Source organism: Nilaparvata lugens, chromosome 6, assembly GCF_014356525.2.
Source record: "Nilaparvata lugens isolate BPH chromosome 6, ASM1435652v1, whole genome shotgun sequence".
Lineage (NCBI taxonomy): Eukaryota > Metazoa > Arthropoda > Insecta > Hemiptera > Delphacidae > Nilaparvata > Nilaparvata lugens.
This window is the reverse complement of record NC_052509.1, coordinates 18,383,005-18,406,052: the sequence shown is the minus strand read 5'-3', so window position 1 is coordinate 18,406,052 and position 23,048 is coordinate 18,383,005. Positions and strand designations below refer to the sequence as shown.

The following is a 23,048-nucleotide window of genomic DNA, read 5'->3' as shown; positions in this document are numbered from 1 at the left end:
AAAGATAAACGAGAAAAAATTGCAGGATTCATAACTTTAATAGTATGTTACAATTTCAATGTATTCACTTTTCACTGCACATTTCCTGCAACGTTCGTGTCTTGAGAATAATATCGATACAGGAATGATACAAATTATTCTTCTATGTAGAATTTGTGTAAACTGTGTGAAAAACTAGTTTTCAATATCGATTATAGAATATCGCTCCATTTGAATGAAAATACGTGTCACGGATATGGTAGTTGGCAAGTTTATATATTCAAGTTGCGAGACTTATGAAATAAATGATGAGAGATGTATTTCGTGCTATAAGTGCTATAATTTCCAATATAAATTGCTCCCTCTTGTCGATAAGGTAATATATTACTACACCCGTCGATCTAATTTGAATATCAACTGATAATAATGAATTCCTATCATGTTCCAAGTGCACTTAAGGAATGTTCAAATTTGAAAAGAGAGTATTCAGTGGAAGGAAACTGAATGCTGTACAGTATCTTCAACTTTGACAGGTGGATATGCAAAGAAGAAGCAATAAATTCATTGATACTTCATACTCAGGGGATGAAACTGCTGAATTGACATCTTTCATATAACACAAGACAAAAACAAATGATCCCATCCATCAAAGCTCAACAGGAAAACCCTAGAGTATAAAATTAATTTCGAAATTGAATAAACGTCCAATCCTGACGTTAAAAGCTACCTTTCACTACCAGTTGATAACAATGGATCTTGCGTTTGTATCTTTATTTCCAGGCTAGCTCAAAGGGACTTTGAAAATAAGACTATCACAGAGGATAACAGTTATAATCGCATCGCATTCAGTAGGAAGAGTCATGAAATGAAAATTCCAAGAATTTAAAACGATATTGTGAGAGTGCTGTCTGATTTCGCAGAATTCCGGACAATCCATTCTGCTTTGATGGAATTGACAGAATGGCGCATCAATGAAGTGAAAACCCTCAAAATGTGGCTTTCAAAATATTATCGAATAATTGAAGTGGAGGAAGAAAAGGACGCGTAGAAAGAGAAATATTTAGAAAATTGAAATAGATTGAGCGAAGGCTCAATGAAATGAGCCTTGAAGAAATGAAATTCTTCAGACTTATTTAATCTGTAATTCAGGGTCGGAAGTTAAGGGATAATTGGAAGAAATACAAGATAATGTAAGATAATGAGAGAGGAATGAAGGTAGCATGCTCGATTGAATTGTACATTAATAGATTTGGGAGGTTGAATAATTGAACACTACGAAGATTGAGAACGACAGACCAATCATGAAAAAAATTGAGATTAGAACCACGCCTCCGACTTCCGAACAACACACCTAAAAACCCCGCCTACTTTCTTCTGATAGTATAAGGCTAGCTACACACACATCGATTTTGGTCGTAACATAAAAAATCGAACGACCAAATTCCAATGGTAGCGCAATGAAATAAATGGGTGATTACAAACACATCGATCAACGATTTTTATCGTACGGCATAGCCACCTCTAATACAAGGCACCGGCCTACGATATTGCAACGTCACAGTGTAGGCCTAGAATCTAATACATGATCGGTGAAAAAGATTTAAAAAAATACCATACTGGAAACATGTATATATATTGTTTTGGTCATATTCAACTCTGATTCCTAAGCTATCTTCAAGTAGTTATCACAATTTATTTCATTCAAACCATTATATTTCACTATCTGATTTATTTCGACTCCTCTCTGCACACAGACGAATCATCCACGCAGGGGTTATATCCATTAAATTATCGTAACACTATTAATTTGTAAATATACTTTTTGAAGAATAAAAAGACATGAATTATTGAAAAAGGAGAGAAATAACAGAAAGATGATTAAAAACGAGAATTTTTGACGTATCTTTGACGAAATATTGGAGTTCTCTCATCACAAAATCTTATGAACCTAGCTGAACCACTGTACGTAACTTGAATGTTTTCTTTCAGCCTACTCTCGAAAAAGGCAAGAAACGCTGGAAAACGTAGATTGTGGGCTTATGTTTGACGTTACTTCAAATTCCTCCGGAAGTTTAAATTTTTACACCTATTCCTAAATTTGACCATTTTCTGATCATTTGTTCTCGGTTAAGTAAACGCAGACAAATTTAGGAGACTCGCTGAAAAACACTAAAATACCTCAGATTTATGCGTATCTTTGGCATTATCTCGAAGTCTTTCTAAAACAGTTTCATACCAAATCTGAATTTTTTTACTAAATATGAACATTATATATTCTTTTTTTCTCAAAAAATATATAAAACACTGTAATAATGTAATATCGCCTACTTTGGTTGTAGCTTTGGGATATCTTCTGAAATTTGTCCTTAGTACTCCCATAGAGGGCCAACTGAACATACCTCTCATCTTTGAACTTCATGGTTTTGAATCTTAGTTATGTTGATGAGTGAGTGAGTTCTATTTCGCTTTCTTATATACAGATGAATATAGTAGAAACCAAATGTTGCGTAGTCAAAATTTCGAATTCTAAAGCTGGGTTTACTCCAAAGTTATTAACAAAATGTTAATAACTTAATCCTTATAGATTCAATTAGATTGAATATAACTTATCATACACATAATAAACATATGTGTTTGTCAAGTTCCGTTCAATCTAATAGAATCTATAAGGATTAAGCTATTAACATTTTGTTAATAACTTTGGTGTGAACGCAGCTTTAGAAACCACGATACCACAAAATATAAATAAAACGCACTTGTTATGAGGCAATTCAGCACTATCTAGCTATTAAAAATGGAAAGTTTTTTCCTTCAAAACAACACTGTAAACAGTTCTTTATCTTTTTTGAATAATTTGTTATGAATTATCAAAGTTGTAGTAATTTTTGAAACACTCTGTATAACCTCGAAAATTCCTTCTCTGATGACGGTGATAACGCAAAATGTGGGAGCTGGACGTTCGAATGAAATCCGATGGGTATGAAGTTGCCGCTTTGATCATATGTACCACTGTATTCACGACCACTACACGGCAGTCGTATATAGTCGAGGCTAGAGACGGCTGCTACACGACGTCCGTACGATAAAAATCGTTGATCGACGTGTTTGTAATCACCCATTCATTCCATTGCGTCACTATAGAAAACTGAACGTTCGATTTTTTATCGTACGACCAAAATCGATGTGTTTGAAAAGATGATTTTGTTTGAACGTTCAGCTTTCCATCGGCTTCACTACCACATAGCAAAAAGATGGCAAACAGGTGATGCGAATCATTAAAAATGCACGATCACGATCAAAGTCGTTATAAAATCGATGTGTCTGAAATCTACTTCAAGTTTTGGTCGTACGATAAAAATTCGAACGACCTTTTATCGAACGACCAAAATCGATGTGTGTGTACACTGAAATACCTTCAGTGTATTTATTACCGGATACGGTCGATAGATATCGCAAGAACCAGTTGATGAATGGATTCGTCATTTGAAGCAGACCGTAAAAACTGTTATTCATGTTTTGTTATACACAGATTATTCTTATACTATTTTATTCAAGCTGAGCATTTTGTTGAGGTATCTTTTGTTGACAGGTATGCAGTTTCGTGAGCGTATGGCTGGTGGTGGCGTTTACAGTGGAGCGCTTCATAGTGGTGCTCTACCCTCTGCAGCGACAGGCCGTCTGCACTGTGACCAGGGCCAAAGCAGTGCTAGCCATTCTGGCAATAGTGGCACTGCTCACATATTCGCCTTACCTCATCACATCCGCACCTCAACTCAAGGCTGATCCTCTCACGTGAGTAATCACGCAAAACTTAGCGTCTCTCTTGTATTGCTTGTAATGCGTTTCTTTGTAACTCTCTTATAATACTGTAGGCCTTCATAAGTTTATCTTTAGCCAGTTACACAAACATCGATTCTTCGACGTACGATTTTTTCCGTCCTTAAAAATTCTAACAGATTGAATGGAACTTGACAAACACATGATCACATCATGTTTGTCAAGTTACGTTCAATTCAATAGAATTTATAAGGAACGTGAAAAATCTCAAGTCCAAAAATTGATGCGTGTATATAACTAGACTAACACACACATCGATTTTTTGCAATTTTTATAAATTATATTCTATTAGGCATAACTTGGCAAACAGATGTGTTCGTGTGTTTGCCAAGATCCGTTTGATCATGTTGGTTTCATAAGGACAGAAAAGAATCGAATGTTGGAAAATGAATGCGTTTGTAACTAGCTTATAGGTTCTCACCGTACTATTGAACTCATTTGAGTATTTATAGAATGTATAAACTGTTTATATACTAGTAGTTCTGCGAACAGTAGACCTCGCTCATGAATAGAACTCTCAATCTAATGAGAAGGGCCAGTAAGTACATTATATTGTGAAGATTTAGCCATGTCATCTATTATGTTTTTCATTGAAAGTGCTAGAGACACTGTTTGCAGGGACACCGGACTTATCAAGGAGGTACCTTTATATCGTCTCCATATTCACAATATAAACATATATTACAACTTTTCTAAAAATTATGTTTTTCATGAAAAGTGGATTCAATGTTATGGCTTGTTATGCCTATGCAGAATGTTAATGCTCACAAATCGATTTCCGATCTTATACCAAGAGGAAAACAAAATACTTGACACTGTAGAGCGACACAAAAAATGCATACAATACAATAATTATTGTGCTGTATCTTCAAAGATACGAAAAAGTAACTTTTGAGGTTATTCTACGGTTTTTTAAATATTACAAAAAACCGGAGGTCTTACAAAAAATCGTTAAACATACGTTTCTGCGCCTGTTTCAAAGAACTTGCATACCAAATTTCATCCAAATCGGACAATAACTGCGACTGTAACTGGGGTACAAACAAACAGACAAAAGCCGATCGAAACGAAAGTAAGACAGCTTTGCTTCGGTCAATTATATTCTTCTCTGAGAATCCACCTAGTTGCTTTGTCTCACGAACACAGAATTAAAACTGCAATTCTTAGCTCATACTCATCCTTCTTATTCAACTTATAATAGCTATTTCGTCTATAAAGTGTTTCAGAAGCATGCTCAGCTTCTCGTGATTCTTGTCATTAGCTATACAATATTTCTTTCGAGCTACAAAATCGATGATCTGTTTATTCTTTCGGAAAACTCTGTTTGCGGGTTGACTGAGTGAGAGAGCCTTATCTTCGATCTCCTGGACATTAAATTCTCTACTAGAGAACGCTTGTAAAGAGTGATAAAAAATACAACGTTCAGTATATTTTGTAATGTCAAGGTTGATTGGTGGAGAGAACTCTATAATCTTAACTCTGTCTAATAAATGATGTTTTCATTAAATTCAATTTCAGAGAGGATAGCGCTTTCAAAAGCAACATAAACTGCCTTCTAAGCCCACACCCAACTCCACACGTTAGCTGGGTTGCATTGGTATGCATTATCTCCCACTACCGATCACCAACCACAAATTCCCCATGTTAATCGGACTCTGTATTTGATAGAAAGGAGTTATTATTTATGAGGAATATTGATTTCGCCAATAGTCTGATCAAATTAAATGCAGTTGAGACTTCAACTTGATTAATAAGTGAAGAATGTTTCACTGTCAAGCGGAACAATTTTAATCGCGATATACGTAAAATGATCATGGAAATAATTCTTCACTGGTTATTTTGCGTTCTAATTTTCGAGTATGATTCCAAGGATCAAGGATCTGAGAAGTTAAGTTCTTGTTCAATTGTAATGCAACTGCAGTAACAGTGAGATTGATTTGGACATTGTGTAACTCGTTATGATTCTAACCTTTCGCGAAATGTTTAGTGAAAAACTCCACCTTCCAATACTGAACCCAAACATGATTCTTCTCAGAAGTGTTTATCCGTGCAGTAATAATATTCTGGACCGATGCAATGGATCAAGGTGCTCTAGGAGCAAGGAGCAAGACAGTAGCAGCTGTCTATCAGACGAAGCGAATCATGCAGACGAGACAAGGAAGGAGCTATGTAAGTGCACTGTGCGAAACAAGGAAGGAGCTATATGTGTGCGCTGTGATCTGAAGCTTTGAGCGATTTATTGGATGGCCATGCTTCGTTCCATTTTACTTGGAGTGCCTTCACAGTACGATGCGCAACAAGACATCGATAATATGAACAAGACATTTATAAGAGAAAACATGTTTTCGATAATAACAAAATTGAAGTAAGGCGGTTAACAATAACATTTTTGAGGTTGAGAACGCATTAAAAGTAATAAGAGGGCTTTTGTCTTGGTAGCAATAATAATGAAGAAGCTATTTACATGATGATATACAACATCCGGTGCTTTTGATAAAAATATTCTCTATAATTTGATTGGATCTTTCCATTTTCTGTCTTATGAGAGTTTATAGTCTTTTTAATTTTAAGCTTGATTGAAAAATTTCAAATGATGAATCACCTTTTATTATTTATTATTACGACATTATGTCGATTATGAATGAAAGCCCGTCAACACCCACGATTTCATAAAATACCAAAGAAACTGAATTGAGAAACTGTGTCATGTGGTGAGAAAGAACATTGACACCCAAAAATACAAATTAAATACGATTAATTACAAAATTTTACTTTTTATTTCTAGTTCTTTGAATATTGGAAGAGCATACGTTCTTACTAAGTGTAAGAGTGGATCCAATACCAAGTGTTATATCTGTTACACCTTTATGTGATAAAATAACACAAAATAGAAGAAACTTTGAATGGGATGCCATCCTCTGGAAGCTCAATATTACAAACCCCCAGAAAAAGATGTAGGAAGGACGAGGAAGAGATGGGTACCGGAACCCCAATTCTTGAAGTGAAGATGATTATGATAATGTCCAAAATTGTAGTTCAATAGTTACTTAATTTGAGGTCAGTCTGATTCAGCCATGAATGGAAACACTCTTTATTAAGCAGAGTTGAGACTTTGAAATATTCTCTACCACTCAACCTTGAGAACATTGCGGACAATTTATTACCATAGTATTGCCATGGCGGACAATTTCTTAATTTGACATGATAATCACATATAATTGTGGGAATTGATGTTATGGAATCAAGATGAAAATTTTAAAAATATATGCTCAAGTTTGATTATGGAGGAGACTAATTCAATTAAAATTTTCTTATAAGGTCTCTTCATGTAATGGAATCAAGTATACCCATTTTCAGGCAGGAGAGGCATAGTTCAACTAGTATAGTTTCCGAAGAATATCTTTGGAATGTCGTTAATTTAGAGTAAGAGGATGTAATCTGGCCCATGATTGAAATTTATGGGGCAAGAGAAATAAGTGGACTGGAAGTAATGACATCGTACGCTGCGTGAAATTCAAGAGAAAGGCTGGATGTGAAGAAAGAAAATTCATAGCCACGTCAGACGCAGGCAGTTTTTACAGCAGCTGAAAAGGCGTTCAAGGTGTAAGATGCAAGGAGAATAGAATAGGTGACGGGAGGAAGGGGAGAAGGAGGAAAGAATAGAAGTAGAGGGAATGGGAGAAGACCTGTGGAGATAGGCGATAAAAAGAGATCCTAGGAAGTCAGAAAAGGAATATAATATGACAAAGACGTACGCGTACCTCTTGTGCCCGGTAAATTTTCAGACGACGTTGAAATTCAATGTAATTGGCCCAGTAATAATTTCATTGCTCCAATTCCAGTCCTGTTCTTCTGAAGTTGACTGATTTTTAGAAGTAGATCCTTGTAAAGGAGAGATGTCTACTAATGGAATGTGAAGTGATTCCACCATTACAAATTCCAGTTGCGCAGCAGTTACAAACAGTCATCGATTTTTGAACGTACGATATTTTGCCGTCCTTATGAATTCTACCAGATTGAACGGAATTTGACAAACGTCATCTGCTTGACACCATCTGTTTAATCTAATACAATTTATAAGGACAACCAAGAAAAGGACGTCGAAAAATCGACGTGTGTTTAACTGGCTTTAATCCCACTCAAGGTTTCAAGAAACAAAATGCACTGAATACTGTTATATGTAAAACTCCGAAAGGTCAAACAGAGTGAGATACAGTTCTACAAAAAGAGGCAAAATGGAAATTGCGAAACAGTTTTGGTAAAAGAACTGTTGTTCCTATTCAAAGTGGAAGTGGAAATGATGAATTTATTTCATTCAGATCAACTATTTGTACAAATATTTATTTTAAAATGTATGAATTTATGGCTACTTTTTTGTATTTATAAAATAGAATTCTAGTACCCTTTAAAATTGTTAAAATATTAAAAAACAAGAATACAAATTGTAACGTAAGTCTAATTCTATTTTATAAATATTTATTCATTTATTTATACATTGATATTGAAAGGTGATTCATTACTGAAGAGTAGAAACAATATATATATGCCATGTATAAATTTACAATGTTCACTATATATATTTTTTACTTTTCACAGTCATTTATTTCTGATACAACTCGGAAGCGTTTCAAGGCTCGAAAGTTACCAATATCAGCAATGAATTTTTATTACAGATTAAGCAATAATTTATATTCGCAAATGAATGTTATGAAAGACACACTCCTCGATTCATCTCACCAGTTTATAGTCACAGATTCTGTTCCATTATAAGTTGCTTCACTTTTCCATAAATCATGGCGCTAACTGTAAAGAGGACCGAGAACCGCTGCTAATTCGATTGCAATCGCACCTCGATCGGGAGAAAATGCATTTTTAAAGAGTAATTTCAACATAGAATACGCAATTAGCGTGTGGGCATCAAAAAGTTATGGCTGCGGGGGGGGGGGAGAGTCCACTTTTGAATGCGAGATAGGAACACTCTTGACTGTGCATTCATTGAACATAATATATGACCAGCTCCTAAAGCATGACCAAAGCTAATGACTAACAAAGTACCATGAATGATGTGGTCTATTTCCAAGCCTCGACTTTTCAATTTCAAAAACATCACAAACCTAACTATTATAATGAGTGAGTGGAGTTTATAGCTCACGGCAGTTTTCAATTATAAGTCCACTTATGTAACTTTTGAAATTTTGATTCATTAAAACGCAATTAGCATTTGTAAACATAATTAAATTTCATAACATGAGCATTCAGATGTTATTTAGGTCTGCAGGATTACAGCAGATACACCATCTGAAATTGCTACTACTGCAGATACGAACAAAATATCGAAGTCTTCAGAGATCAATAATTATTCATCTTTCAAACTATGGTCTAATGTTAGACAAGCCACTGGAAATATATCACGCACAGTTAGAAATACTCTGTCGATATGAAAGCACTTCCATAATTCTAAATTCAATATTTATCAATAATGGATAAAATGGTTGAGTTCAAATCAATTATCTGTTACACATCTAATAGAGAGAAAGAGGGCGAGAGAGAGAGAGAGTGAGAGAGAGAGAGAGATTGATTGATTGATTGATTATATGCCTTTATTAGGGCGGAATTAGGACTCCTGGTCCTCTCTGCCACACAACCCTAAGAGAGAGAGAGAGAGTGAGAGAGAGAGAGAGAGAGAGAGAGAGAGAGAGAGAGAGAGAGAGAGAGTGAGAGAGAGAGAGAGAGAGAGAGAGAGAGAGAGAGAGAGAGAGAGGAAAATATTAAATGAGAAAAACAAGAAGATCAAAAATTGTTTCTTATTTCTCCTGAATGGAACGATCCATTGGAATAGAGATAACCTTTATTAGATTCTAGAAGTATTTATGAGATTATTAAAGAACGAGAGTAATAAAGCTAGTATGACTTGAAGAAGGAGTTACGAATTAATAATACACCTTGATGAGCAGTGAGACTGCGTGATTAAAATCGTCTATGTGATATAAAACTCTATTGTTGTTCTTCAAAAGATTCATTTCGAGGAAATCACATCTCTCTTAGATTTTATTATTTTTAGAGGAAAATAATCCAACCTCTAATCCTCCTTCAACTGCAACTTGTAAAGGTATCAAATTTGGGTAGATAAAAAGCCCTAACAAAAATAATAATAGGTCTAAAAATAAAGTAATCGGCTAATATCGCCAAGCAGATAATAATCAAGATAAGATAGCATCAGCTTGTTCTGGCTAAATGGTACAAGAACTTAAAAAGGATTTGAAGAAAGTTTACTACTCATAAATATATTATTTATAAAATATTTGAAGATTGAGGTTAGATAGATGTATTCACAGATCGGTGACCTAGAGATCGATCAAACCGAAGAACGTAGAATCTGACCAAAACCCCTTGGCAGAGCTTTATTGCAATCGGATGGTGTGCAATGTGAAAAAACACCCGTCCACGTGGCTAATTATTAGTTAGCATGGAATTAATATTAATATATATAATATTAACTAGCATGCAAAGAGCATAAATAAAAACCAAATAAAAATAATTTAATGTATTCAGGAAATAAGAGTTACCAGGCGCATGAATACCTAATAAAATTTGCATGCACCAATAGTAAAACGGCAGTTAATAGGCGGCAACTGTAGGCCGATTCAAAAATATTTATATATATTTATATAATTGTAGTAGATTTCGTGTAAAAATTTGTGTAATCTATGTTATCAATATGGCTCGAATGCAAAGAAATTATTAATCATATAATCTAAGCAATATCTTGGCATTTTTTGTAAGATCTATTTGAATTTAATGGCGGAGGATTGAGATATTTAAATTTTATGCTAATTTGAAAGTCGGAAAGAGGATCTGTAAAACTTGAGAAGGAAGAACCAGCACTCGCCAGCCAGATGCCACCATAAGAGGACCCCAAATATTTTAGAGCGAAGTACCTTATTAATAATTTTGTAAAAAGTTAAAGTTAAAGTAAATTATTTAATTTCTTAAAAGACTTCGTGATGCTATTGTGAAGCAGAAGTCATTTTTCATTTTTATTAAATTTATAAACCCCTGGAGGAGACGATTCCGGCTACCATATTCCGGACCGCATGGAGTTGGATCGACATCGGCGGCTTACAAGAAGATTTTCGACACGTGAGTGATTTAAATTTGAATTTAGTGATGGGCGCCCTAGTGCTTCGAAATAATCTGATGATCAAAGCTAGCTCGCCGAAAGGGTTATTATAAATTAAGAAATTAATAAGAGTAATACTTGCGCAAGTAAAAATTAGTATTAAAGGTATCTAATTGAAAGAAAAATATATAGATCAATATTTTAGAAATTTCTATTTAATCAAAGAAGTACGAAATCTAGGCTATCAACGTATGCATACAATATTTAATTTTTGCAATACAATTTGCGATAATTTATCATAGTTCTAATTCACTAGATGAATGGCTCTACCTATTCCGTCAGGTGCCGAATCTTACACCCTGAGATAAAAATATATATTCGATACAAATAAATCTACTAAATACTAGAGATTTTAATATATAGATATATTTGGATTATTAGTGGCTAATTTATCAAGCTGATCTTAGAGCACATATTATGATTGAATTATCCAAGCAGACAAGTATTAGCAAGTACATGTCACAGCTACATGCCAAAGATTGCATATGATTTCAAGATAAAGGCACATGGTAATGATTCGTGCCATAAATCTAGAATATAAAGTTAGCCTGTGATATTTTTATTGATTTCAAATATTGTTCTATTTTTATATTATATTTTTTATCGCTCTATATATATTTTTTGCCTCGACTGATCTTTGCATTATTTGTACAATATATGTGTAAAATTTCATGGTGTGCAATTTATTTTATATTCCTCATCTCTCTAGTATAAGTATCATTTATATATATATATATTATTATTATTGAATTACAAGAGTTATTGGAGAAGCCCATATCTAGGCCTATCAAGATTTTTTAAGACTGAATACTATTAGAAAACCACGCCCTAATTATATTAAATCTCATGCTTTACCGACTGATGCCAAGCAGGAGGCTAATCGTTATTTTATATAAAGAATAACGTGACATAAATACATGTCGCCCAACGTGGGGCTGATGATGAGAGCCAAGCTCATTGAATAATTACTTGAAATTAGGTCAATAACCATAGTGAAAATTATAGATAACTTATACGAGTTGTGAGGAAAACTGGCGAAGGAAAATTTGTATTACTTTTGGGGAAACAAGAGCTTTAAGTAGAGAGAAATTATATGTTTTAAAGAAAATTTTATATTATTAGTACTGTGAAAAATTACATGTTTATAGAGAGAGATTATATTTTATAAGCCTAAACTGCTATTACTTTCTAGTCAAAAATATATTAGGTGTTTAAGCCGGTTGGAAAATAAGTCGCAGCCTGTAAACTAGCCAAAAATAAATCAACAAAACATTGAGGGCGCTAGAGCATTGTAAAAAACTTAAGTATAAATACCTGGTTGTAAGAGTATCCAAACACATTACACATCACTGTTCACTGTAAGTCCCGGTTGTGTCTCTTTTTTAAGCATTTTCGCTTATCATTTTTATCACTGTTTAATTAGCATTTATCATATTTGACATAATGAATCACACTCCCGCAAACTCTGAAGTTTCATATATGTACGGCGGTTGCACAGATCCCACTTTGTCGACTCCGAGCACATCAAACCCCACCACGGTAGATGCCAATACGCCACGAGAAAGGGAACCAGGAAGCGTCGGGTCGATAATTTTCGATCCACCAGGTCTGCAACCTCTATCCTCCACTCGAATCGACGCCGCTGACACACCATTGAATCAACGGATAGTAGAGATCAATTTGAAGGGGGCGAGGAGCAGTCTGCAGAACCCGCATCGCCGGAGGCCGAGTCACACCTGGGCAAACAGAGTATGTTTTCAACCACAGAACTAGATCCGCTTCAAAAGGTAATAATGGAACAAACGAGTAGCACTTTCAACATTATGTTACAAAAAACAATGGATAGTATGATGCAGGAGATTAAAAAAGAGATTGCTACAGTAAAAGAGGAAAATAAACAGACAGTGGAACAGGGTATGAAAGAGACCACAGGCGCTATAAAATCAGTAGAACAACGGTTGGATAATATTGAAACTAAAGTAGAGAGTCATAGGGAAGAGTTAAAAGCAATGATAACCCTACAAAAAGAAAGTCAAGATAAAGTTACGGCAGGATTATCGGAAAGGTTAGATACGGTTACATGTGAACTCAATGAAAGGATAGACAACTTAAATACACAAATCACTACACCTATTCAGGATATAACAAATAACATTAAGGCCGATTGCCACCAAGAAATCCACAAACAAATTACCGTTGCCAATCAAAACTTAACAACTACAGTTGACAAAAATATTAACAATATTAAAGAAATACAAAACAAACAGATTAATATGTCCACAAAAATGAACCAACTGCAAGGTAGCATCAATCAAAACACTGAAACCTGTAAAGCTTTAAATGGAACTCTACTAATTCAGAAATCCACTCTGACTCAACTAAATCAAGAAATAAACGCAAATAAAATTACACATAATAGTCAATGGCAGATAACACAGGAAAAAATAATAGCATTGGAAAATCATATTCAACAACAACCTCAAGGAATTCAAACAGACAACCTCAACGTACATAGTATATTACAAGGACTAGGAAATTTGATAACACTGATCGCCATTTGCAACCTCAACCATTCATTGATCAGATAAAATTAGTACAAACTCTTGCACCTACCTCTTGGAATTTTTGGCGTCTCCGTTTGACTAATTTATTGATTGGCGAACCCCTGATGTTTTTTCGGAGTAGAGCCCATGAGTTTACATCATTGGATGAGTTTGTCGCTGTCTTCCTGGAACAGTATTGGAGCAGAAGTAAACAGTTGGACGTGCTAGCGGACATCATATCATGCGATTTCAACCCTAAATTAGACGGTGCATGTACCACTTTCGTCACTGCCCTACAGTTTAAAAATTCTCAATTGAGCGAGCCCATTAATGAATCGGCGTTAGCAAGCATTATTTTAAAGAAGCTACCGTATCAAGTTAGAATGGCACTCGCCACACAACCCATTACTGATTGCAAGCAGCTAATTAATCATTTATATGGCATACAGTCTGCAATGGCAATATCAACCCACCGCTCAGACCAGAGATACGCATCAAATCAGCATAATTCAAAATTTAATCCGCATAACAGCCAAAATTATGAACCGGTATCATATGATCGCTACCGATCTGCTCCCAATTTGAACGCCGCTATGAGCACAGGCAAAATGGTAATTGGAATAATGAAAAATTTCAAAATCGTACAACCAACCACTATGCCCAGCAGAGCAATCGTAGGAATCACTATGATGGCCGTGATCGATTAAACTCACATAATAATAATACACAAAACAGTTACAACAGAAATTATAAACCACCACCTCAACAAGTAAGTACAAACTATACACTAGCACATGCAATAGGTTTGAATCAACAAAAAACCCGGAACCCAACACCCAACGACCCGCCACCAGATACACGAAAACTACAGCAATTAAGAAATCAAGGAAAACAACACTATCAAGCCAATTACTAACCTTCCTTAATAAATTTAATATTGGTATAGGACCTCGTGGCAACAATCCAATATTTTAATTCCTTCCAGCCGTTAGAAGCCTGCAATAAGGAAAAGAACAATTTTTAAATATGTAATTAAATTATATACATCAGATAAAAAAGGACACAAGCGGGGATAATAAAATTAAAATTTGTTAATTACCTTTTTAAGAGAAAAAATTAAGCAGTTAGGTTAATAGTTATGAAACTCGACAGCGAATTCTGTAGAACCAGTGACCAGCTGGCCAAAGCCACCCAAATCAAACGAATGTAATGTCTGTTGAACATATGTTTATAAAAAGAAATACTGTACCCAAAAAGTTATTTATTATTGTTAGTTATTATATTTATTAATGTCGATATTTATTTATATGTTTTTATATTTATTACTTTTAATTATGCCACGTTTGTTACCTGAAAAGATTTAAAGTGAATACCAATTACCAAAACCAAAGAGCCATTAGCAAAAGAAAGTATTGTACCTGATGTATAGAAAATTATTTATATTAAGACCTAAGAAATACTATAAGATATAAGCCCAGAAGTTTATGAATCGAAATTATTGTCTAAAAGGAATCATTTATGAGAATTATGAAATGTGTGTAGTTAAGTTGGCAGCCCTGCAAGCGGCGAATTCAAAAATTACTGTGTTGTAAATGGTGTCAGGAGGAGTGCGTTTAGAAGTTTATATTTATGATATTTTTATGTGTGTTGAGGAGGAGAATTTGTTATTGTTTTTGATAAAGGTATAAAGGAGATGCAGCAAATATGACTGCGAAATGTGATAGAAGTAGGAGAGTATAATTTATAAATAAAGTATAGTGTATATCAGTGTATTTGAAGGGTGGGTTTTCATTAAAAACATTGTGATTCTCAATATTTTGAATTCAAACCCAGGGGCGTGTGTAAAGGTATCAAATTTGGGTAGATAAAAAGCCCTAACAAAATAATAATAGGTCTAAAAATAAAGTAATCGGCTAATATCGCCAAGCAGATAATAATCAAGATAAGATAGCATCAGCTTGTTCTGGCTAAATGGTACAAGAACTTAAAAGGATTTGAAGAAAGTTTACTACTCATAAATATATTATTTATAAAATATTGAAGATTGAGGTTAGATAGATGTATTCACAGATCGGTGACCTAGAGATCGATCAAACCGAAGAACGTAGAATCTGACCAAAACCCCTTGGCAGAGCTTTATTGCAATCGGATGGTGTGCAATGTGAAAAAACACCCGTCCACGTGGCTAATTATTAGTTAGCATGGAATTAATATTAATATATATAATATTAACTAGCATGCAAAGAGCATAAATAAAAAACCAAATAAAAATAATTTAATGTATTCAGGAAATAAGAGTTACCAGGCGCATGAATACCTAATAAAATTTGCATGCACCAATAGTAAAACGGCAGTTAATAGGCGGCAACTGTAGGCCGATTCAAAAATATTTATATATATTTATATAATTGTAGTAGATTTCGTGTAAAAATTTGTGTAATCTATGTTATCAATATGGCTCGAATGCAAAGAAATTATTAATCATATAATCTAAGCAATATCTTGGCATTTTTTGTAAGATCTATTTGAATTTAATGGCGGAGGATTGAGATATTTAAATTTTATGCTAATTTGAAAGTCGGAAAGAGGATCTGTAAAACTTGAGAAGGAAGAACCAGCACTCGCCAGCCAACTCGCCAGCCAGATGCCACCATAAGAGGACCCCAAATATTTTAGAGCGAAGTACCTTATTAATAATTTTGTAAAAAGTTAAAGTTAAAGTAAATTATTTAATTTCTTAAAAGACTTCGTGATGCTATTGTGAAGCAGAAGTCATTTTTCATTTTTATTAATTTATAAACCCCTGGAGGAGACGATTCCGGCTACCATATTCCCGGACCGCATGGAGTTGGATCGACATCGGCGGCTTACAAGAAGATTTTCTTCAAAGTTATTATATTTATAATGTCGATATTTATTTATATGTTTTTATATTTATTACTTTTAATTATGCCACGTTTGTTACCTGAAAAGATTTAAGTGAATACCAATTACCAAAACCAAAGAGCCATTAGCAAAAGAAAGTATTGTACCTGATGTATAGAAAATTATTTATATTAAGACCTAAGAAATACTATAAGATATAAGCCCAGAAGTTTATGAATCGAAATTATTGTCTAAAAGGAATCATTTATGAGAATTATGAAATGTGTGTAGTTAAGTTGGCAGCCCTGCAAGCGGCGAATTCAAAAATTACTGTGTTGTAAATGGTGTCAGGAGGAGTGCGTTTAGAAGTTTATATTTATGATATTTTTATGTGTGTTGAGGAGGAGAATTTGTTATTGTTTTTGATAAAGGTATAAAGGAGATGCAGCAAATATGACTGCGAAATGTGATAGAAGTAGGAGAGTATAATTTATAAATAAAGTATAGTGTATATCAGTGTATTTGAAGGGTGGTTTTCATTAAAAACATTGTGATTCTCAAATATTTTGAATTCAAACCCAGGGGCGTGTGTAAAGGTATCAAATTTGGGTAGATAAAAAGCCCTAACAAAATAATAATAGGTCTAAAAATAAAGTAATCGGCTAATATCGCCAAGCAGATAATAATCAAGATAAGATAGCATCAGCTTGTTCTGGCTAAATGGTACAAGAACTTAAAAAGGATTTGAAGAAAGTTTACTACTCATAAATATATTATTTATAAAATATTTGAAGATTGAGGTTAGATAGATGTATTCACAGATCGGTGACCTAGAGATCGATCAAACCGAAGAACGTAGAATCTGACCAAAACCCCTTGGCAGAGCTTTATTGCAATCGGATGGTGTGCAATGTGAAAAAACACCCGTCCACGTGGCTAATTATTAGTTAGCATGGAATTAATATTAATATATATAATATTAACTAGCATGCAAAGAGCATAAATAAAAAACCAAATAAAAATAATTTAATGTATTCAGGAAATAAGAGTTACCAGGCGCATGAATACCTAATAAAATTGCATGCACCAATAGTAAAACGGCAGTTAATAGGCGGCAACTGTAGGCCGATTCAAAAATATTTATATATATTTATATAATTGTAGTAGATTTCGTGTAAAAATTTGTGTAATCTATGTTATCAATATGGCTCGAATGCAAAGAAATTATTAATCATATAATCTAAGCAATATCTTGGCATTTTTTGTAAGATCTATTTGAATTTAATGGCGGAGGATTGAGATATTTAAATTTTATGCTAATTTGAAAGTCGGAAAGAGGATCTGTAAAACTTGAGAAGGAAGAACCAGCACTCGCCAGCCAACTCGCCAGCCAGATGCCACCATAAGAGGACCCCAAATATTTTAGAGCGAAGTACCTTATTAATAATTTTGTAAAAAATTAAAGTTAAAGTAAATTATTTAATTTCTTAAAAGACTTCGTGATGCTATGTGAAGCAGAAGTCATTTTTCATTTTTATTAAATTTATAAACCCCTGGAGGAGACGATTCCGGCTACCATATTCCCGGACCGCATGGAGTTGGATCGACATCGGCGGCTTACAAGAAGATTTTCGACACGTGAGTGATTTAAATTTGAATTTAGTGATGGGCGCCCTAGTGCTTCGAAATAATCTGATGATCAAAGCTAGCTCGCCGAAAGGGTTATTATAAATTAAGAAATTAATAAGAGTAATACTTGCGCAAGTAAAAATTAGTATTAAAGGTATCTAATTGAAAGAAAAATATATAGATCAATATTTTAGAAATTTCTATTTAATCAAAGAAGTACGAAATCTAGGCTATCAAACGTATGCATCAATATTCAATGTTTGCAATACAATTTGCGATAATTTATCATAGTTCTAATTCACTAGAGAGAGAGAGAGAGAGAGAGAGAGAGAGAGAGAGAGAGAGAGAGAGAGAGAGAGAGAGAGAGAGAGAGAGGAAAATATTAAATGAGAAAAACAAGAAGATCAAAATTGTTTCTTATTTCTCCTGAATGGAACGATCCATTGGAATAGAGAGAACCTCTATTAGATTCTAGAAGTATTTATGAGATTATTAAAGAACGAGAGTAATAAAGCTAGTATGACTTGAAGAAGGAGTTACGAATTAATAATACACCTTGATGAGCAGTGAGACTGCGTGATTAAAATCGTCTATGTGATATAAAACTCTATTGTTGTTCTTCAAAAGATTCATTTCGAGGAAATCACATCTCTCTTAGATTTTATTATTTTTAGATGAAAATAATCCAACCTGTAATCCTTCTTCAACTGCAACTTTTAATCCTTTTTTCTTCCGGTCAACGACAAACTCACTGAACTTCTCAGACCTGAGAAAAACTTTAAACGCAGATCCGATTGCAGAACTTTCTACACGATCTCAAGTAATAATTATTTGGCGAAATTCATCACTGCTCTGTTTTTGGCACGGACCATACCATTGGGTGCCAAGCCTCACCAAATGTTATTGAGGTCCTCAGTTGAGGTTAGGCATTCCTCATTTTTCAAAAGCTTAGCAATTGATTCTTTAAAATATTTTTTGCTTTATTATCGGAATTCGAAATTTCTACAAAAAATTCTACTGTGAAATTGTTCACAGAATGTGAAGATTAACACTCGTATAATGCAAAGATTGTCGATCTACGAGTCTCTTCGCAAATTTTCCAAGGTGAAAACTATGTTTCACAGAGAAGCATGGAATAACTCCAATAGAATATTGCCGATCTAAAAATATTCAATTCGTTACAAGGATTTTACATTGTGTATTTTCCCCGAACTTATTACGTTATGAGAAATTGTGCCACAATCATGATGTAAATAAAAGTTTAATATTCATCTGCATCATATTATCAAAGATTCAATCAACAACTCTAAAGACCATTCAAAGTAATTTTATTTATTTGTTTAATTGACAATCACAAATCATAATTATAATTTATAATATTATTGGGAGGAGACAACAGGCTTAGCCCAAAACTGTCTTCGTAATTTTCATTGGTATTTGCGTAGTTAAAAACTAAATCTATGACGGATTACCGATTCATAAATTTGGAATCATGAAATCATCACGAAAAATCATTTGGCAGAATGAAATTATTTTGAATCCTACGCATTGAATTATGATCCGTAGAATTATGTATCCGTAGATACACATTTTAATGAGACGAATGCTCAATCTTCTATTTTATTAAATGGTGATTCCGTCAAGTCATAACACTCTCACACTATTCAAAAGAATGCGAGCACATTCAATTCTGATATCAATGTCATTTCTCCTGAATCAATACTGCATTCACTTACATTCCTCCAATGGAGGAGCACTACAGTGCAGTATTCAAACTGTCAATATTTGTTCGTAATTTCAAGCGGATCCAAGCATTATCAATTCCACAGGGAATCATACCTGTCTAGAGAATAAAAATGTATGTATTGAAAGTACAGTATCCTAATGTAAATTCTTGTATTGAAGTACCTGTATGGAGAATATAACACGTATGTATTGGAAGTAGCTGGATGTATTATTTGAGGATATCTACGAGATTGCTAAGCTGCAGTATGACATGGAATTGTAAATACGATAAATGTACTTTATAATTGAATTATAAAAATAAAACTTGTGATCGACATTCAAATCAATAACAATAATTATTTATGAGAATTCTTCTAAATTTGTCACAACAGTATTATGTAAAAATTGTTTCTCGTTTACTGTCGTGTAAAATTAATTGGAACATTCGAAAATTACCGAATAAAATCAAAATCTGAAGATTGTTTTTATATTTACAAGGCAAGGATAAATGTTAAGGAAAATCCTAGTTTTTACTCTACCTCGCTAAATAAGTGATTATGACGATGTAAGAATTTTCATCTATCTATAGGAGAACTTGTATAATTATACTAATGTATTTCAATTTGTATATTTCGAAATATCTTACCTCATCACCTCCAATACTACATTTCAAAGAAAGTTGTTCATTTCAGTCCTCGTCATTCCAATCTTTTCAATGGTAGCTCATACATGTTGAAGCAATTGATACATTGGTGTAACACTGAATCATACGGGTACAACTGGAAGCTATTTCAACATTTCAAGTCATTTTCAGATTCTGAACGGAGTGTCTTGGCATAGTTTACCGTCTGACAATTCAATGATAGAGAAACTTTGATTAAGTTCCAGGAGCGAAGAATAAGTTTGCTCACCCCAAGAACTAGGATTGAGATGATACCAGTTCTTGTTGAGGAATTATAACAAACTGGGAAATTTTGACAAATGAAGAAAATTTCAAGAACTCATTCCATTATTCTTAAGGAAAAGTCGGGAAATTACAAGGAAATTTAAAAGGATGTGATTTTCTTCAAGCGTTTCTTTCCCGGAGATTCTTTTTACTTGGATATCGCGAAAAAGACAACAGGCAACCTCTAGGGGTTATGATTCTTGAATATATCATACGAAACGAATAATACTAGATCTCAAGGGGAAATTGAAAACAGAAGCTCGAGAAAAACAATTTTAATTTCCTTTGTTTAATCTGGGTATTTGAGAAGGAGACTGCGAGGTCGATTCATAGTATTGTGAATTTATCTTCTTTATTAAATCACGATTTCGGAGGATAGCGTTTCTTATCGGAATAAATTCATTCACTCTTCTCACCAAGCTGAATAATAGAAAACTTATACTCATAATTTCTCAGTTTTATAATTTCAAGTTTCATTTCAGCAATATCTCTGAATTGACGATTCTACTTGGATAAAATAAATCTTGAAAGGGCAACTTCTTGAATTGTAGTTCAATCCAACGTAAAACATATTTATTATTCTATTAGAAAATATTACCCTGAACCCAAACGACCACTGAAAGGGTTCATTGGAAAAACAAAGAAATTAATTTAAACCTGTTGTAAAGTTTTTTGAAGAACTTCCGAAAAAAAGAAAATCAATGAAAGTAGTTCCTACCAACAATGGTAATGAGCAACCATACAAATTCGCGAATGGGAACAAATCAATTGACTCATTTCATACAGTACAAATACTAAATATGAATTATGATAATTGATACTACTCATTGCGTCTATCAGACATGGTAAGATCCATTGAATTCCAGGACAGATCGAATGATTAGCACGATGATTATAGAATTCATCTATTGCCAGAAAAATAGTTTACAACAAAAACAGAATCATTATAAACTAAATTAACGTTATTTTTTCATAGGGGAGATGGTATAAGATGGCGTATTTTTTACGGTGCTCCTTTGAAAAATTCTAAATGAATTCTAGTATAATATAGAGATATCTAATATGAATTCATGTAATAAATGCGTGGAACTGGATTAGAAGCAGAAAAAGGCTAATTTAAATTCAATTTGTACAAAAACTTCCTATTGCCAATGCTGAAAGTGAATCTCACCACCACAGTTGCTCATTTCTATAGGGGCATAAGATGCTGAGTAACTTCTATGCAGCCCAAGCTTCTCCTTGACGGAATGAACAGTGTGACCTAAAATAGGAGGTTATTCTGGTGTGTGGTAAGACTCACTCCAATTGGTCAGCATTGATTCATTGAGGATCATCGATGCTATATAGATATAATACTTAATGCTGTCAGTTTGAAGAACCTAACTATAGGAAGGTGACGTTTATGTAGGGTGCAATCACTGATCACTGATCCTATCGTCATGGTCATTGGGCAATCATCCTTAGTCTTGGACGATCACTGCAATCTAGGGAAATTGGGCGGATGAGACAGGACCAGATTCAAGGAATTTCGGACAGTAATCAGTAGGCATGCAATCAACGTATGGACCATAACAGATTGGAGATTGCAGCATGAACAGAATCATTGTCCACACTGATCCAAGATATTGAGATTCCTAGAGGGTTTGTTGACTGAGAACCGGGAATAGTGGAATATACAGTATCCACCAATGTACCTAGAATGCATGTCTGAATGCACCTTGGTATCCACTGATGATAACGAGCTGGCTTGAATAGCTGTGAATACTGTCTCAAGTGAGATTCACGTTTTAAAGTCAATAGAGACCATAGGAAGGCTTAGTTGTCACATTTATTTTTCTACCGCCTCCTATAGTAGATAGCTGTGAATCAAGTCATTTTCGTATTTATTTACTATTTCATCACATTACATCATAATATTGGGAATACTCCCATTTGATAGGTGATTTGTTAAATAATTTCATCCTTAGAACTAAGTAAGATTTCTAACAGGGAAAAAAACAGTAACAGTATATAAAAAATTATATAACAAAGTGTATCCTATATTAGGTCTATCATTATTCTTAGTCCTAAGAATAGAGCAAATGTGAGCATTTTAATTTGTGTCATTGAGTGCAGAGTTTATGGTTAATTGAATTCTGCCACCGAGTAGTACGCTTTATCAACTAAGATTCTTTCACAGATTTCTTGAAGAGCTTTAGAGATTAGATTTATCGAATGGTCTCAGGTGATTTATTATATAATCTTAATCCTGAATAAGAGGGATTCTTCTCATATGTCGCATGTCTATGGACTGGATACAACAGCAAATGCTGATTGCGTGTGGAGTAATTATGTCTCTCTGTGC

General features: G+C 34.0%; 2 protein-coding genes across 2 annotated transcripts in view; one reads left to right on the top strand and one right to left on the bottom strand.

The window, feature by feature from the left end:
* Positions 1-23,048, bottom strand: part of LOC111048856 (protein furry) — a 329,691-nt gene that overhangs the window by 176,848 nt on the left and 129,795 nt on the right. The window lies entirely within an intron of this gene.
* The window catches only part of LOC111048663 (thyrotropin-releasing hormone receptor), a 214,382-nt gene that overhangs the window by 100,179 nt on the left and 91,155 nt on the right, over positions 1-23,048 (top strand). The window contains exon 3 of the mRNA XM_039430315.1: positions 3,569-3,771. Within this exon, the coding sequence (XP_039286249.1) occupies positions 3,569-3,771 (203 nt within the window). The remainder of the gene's footprint in view (positions 1-3,568; positions 3,772-23,048) is intronic.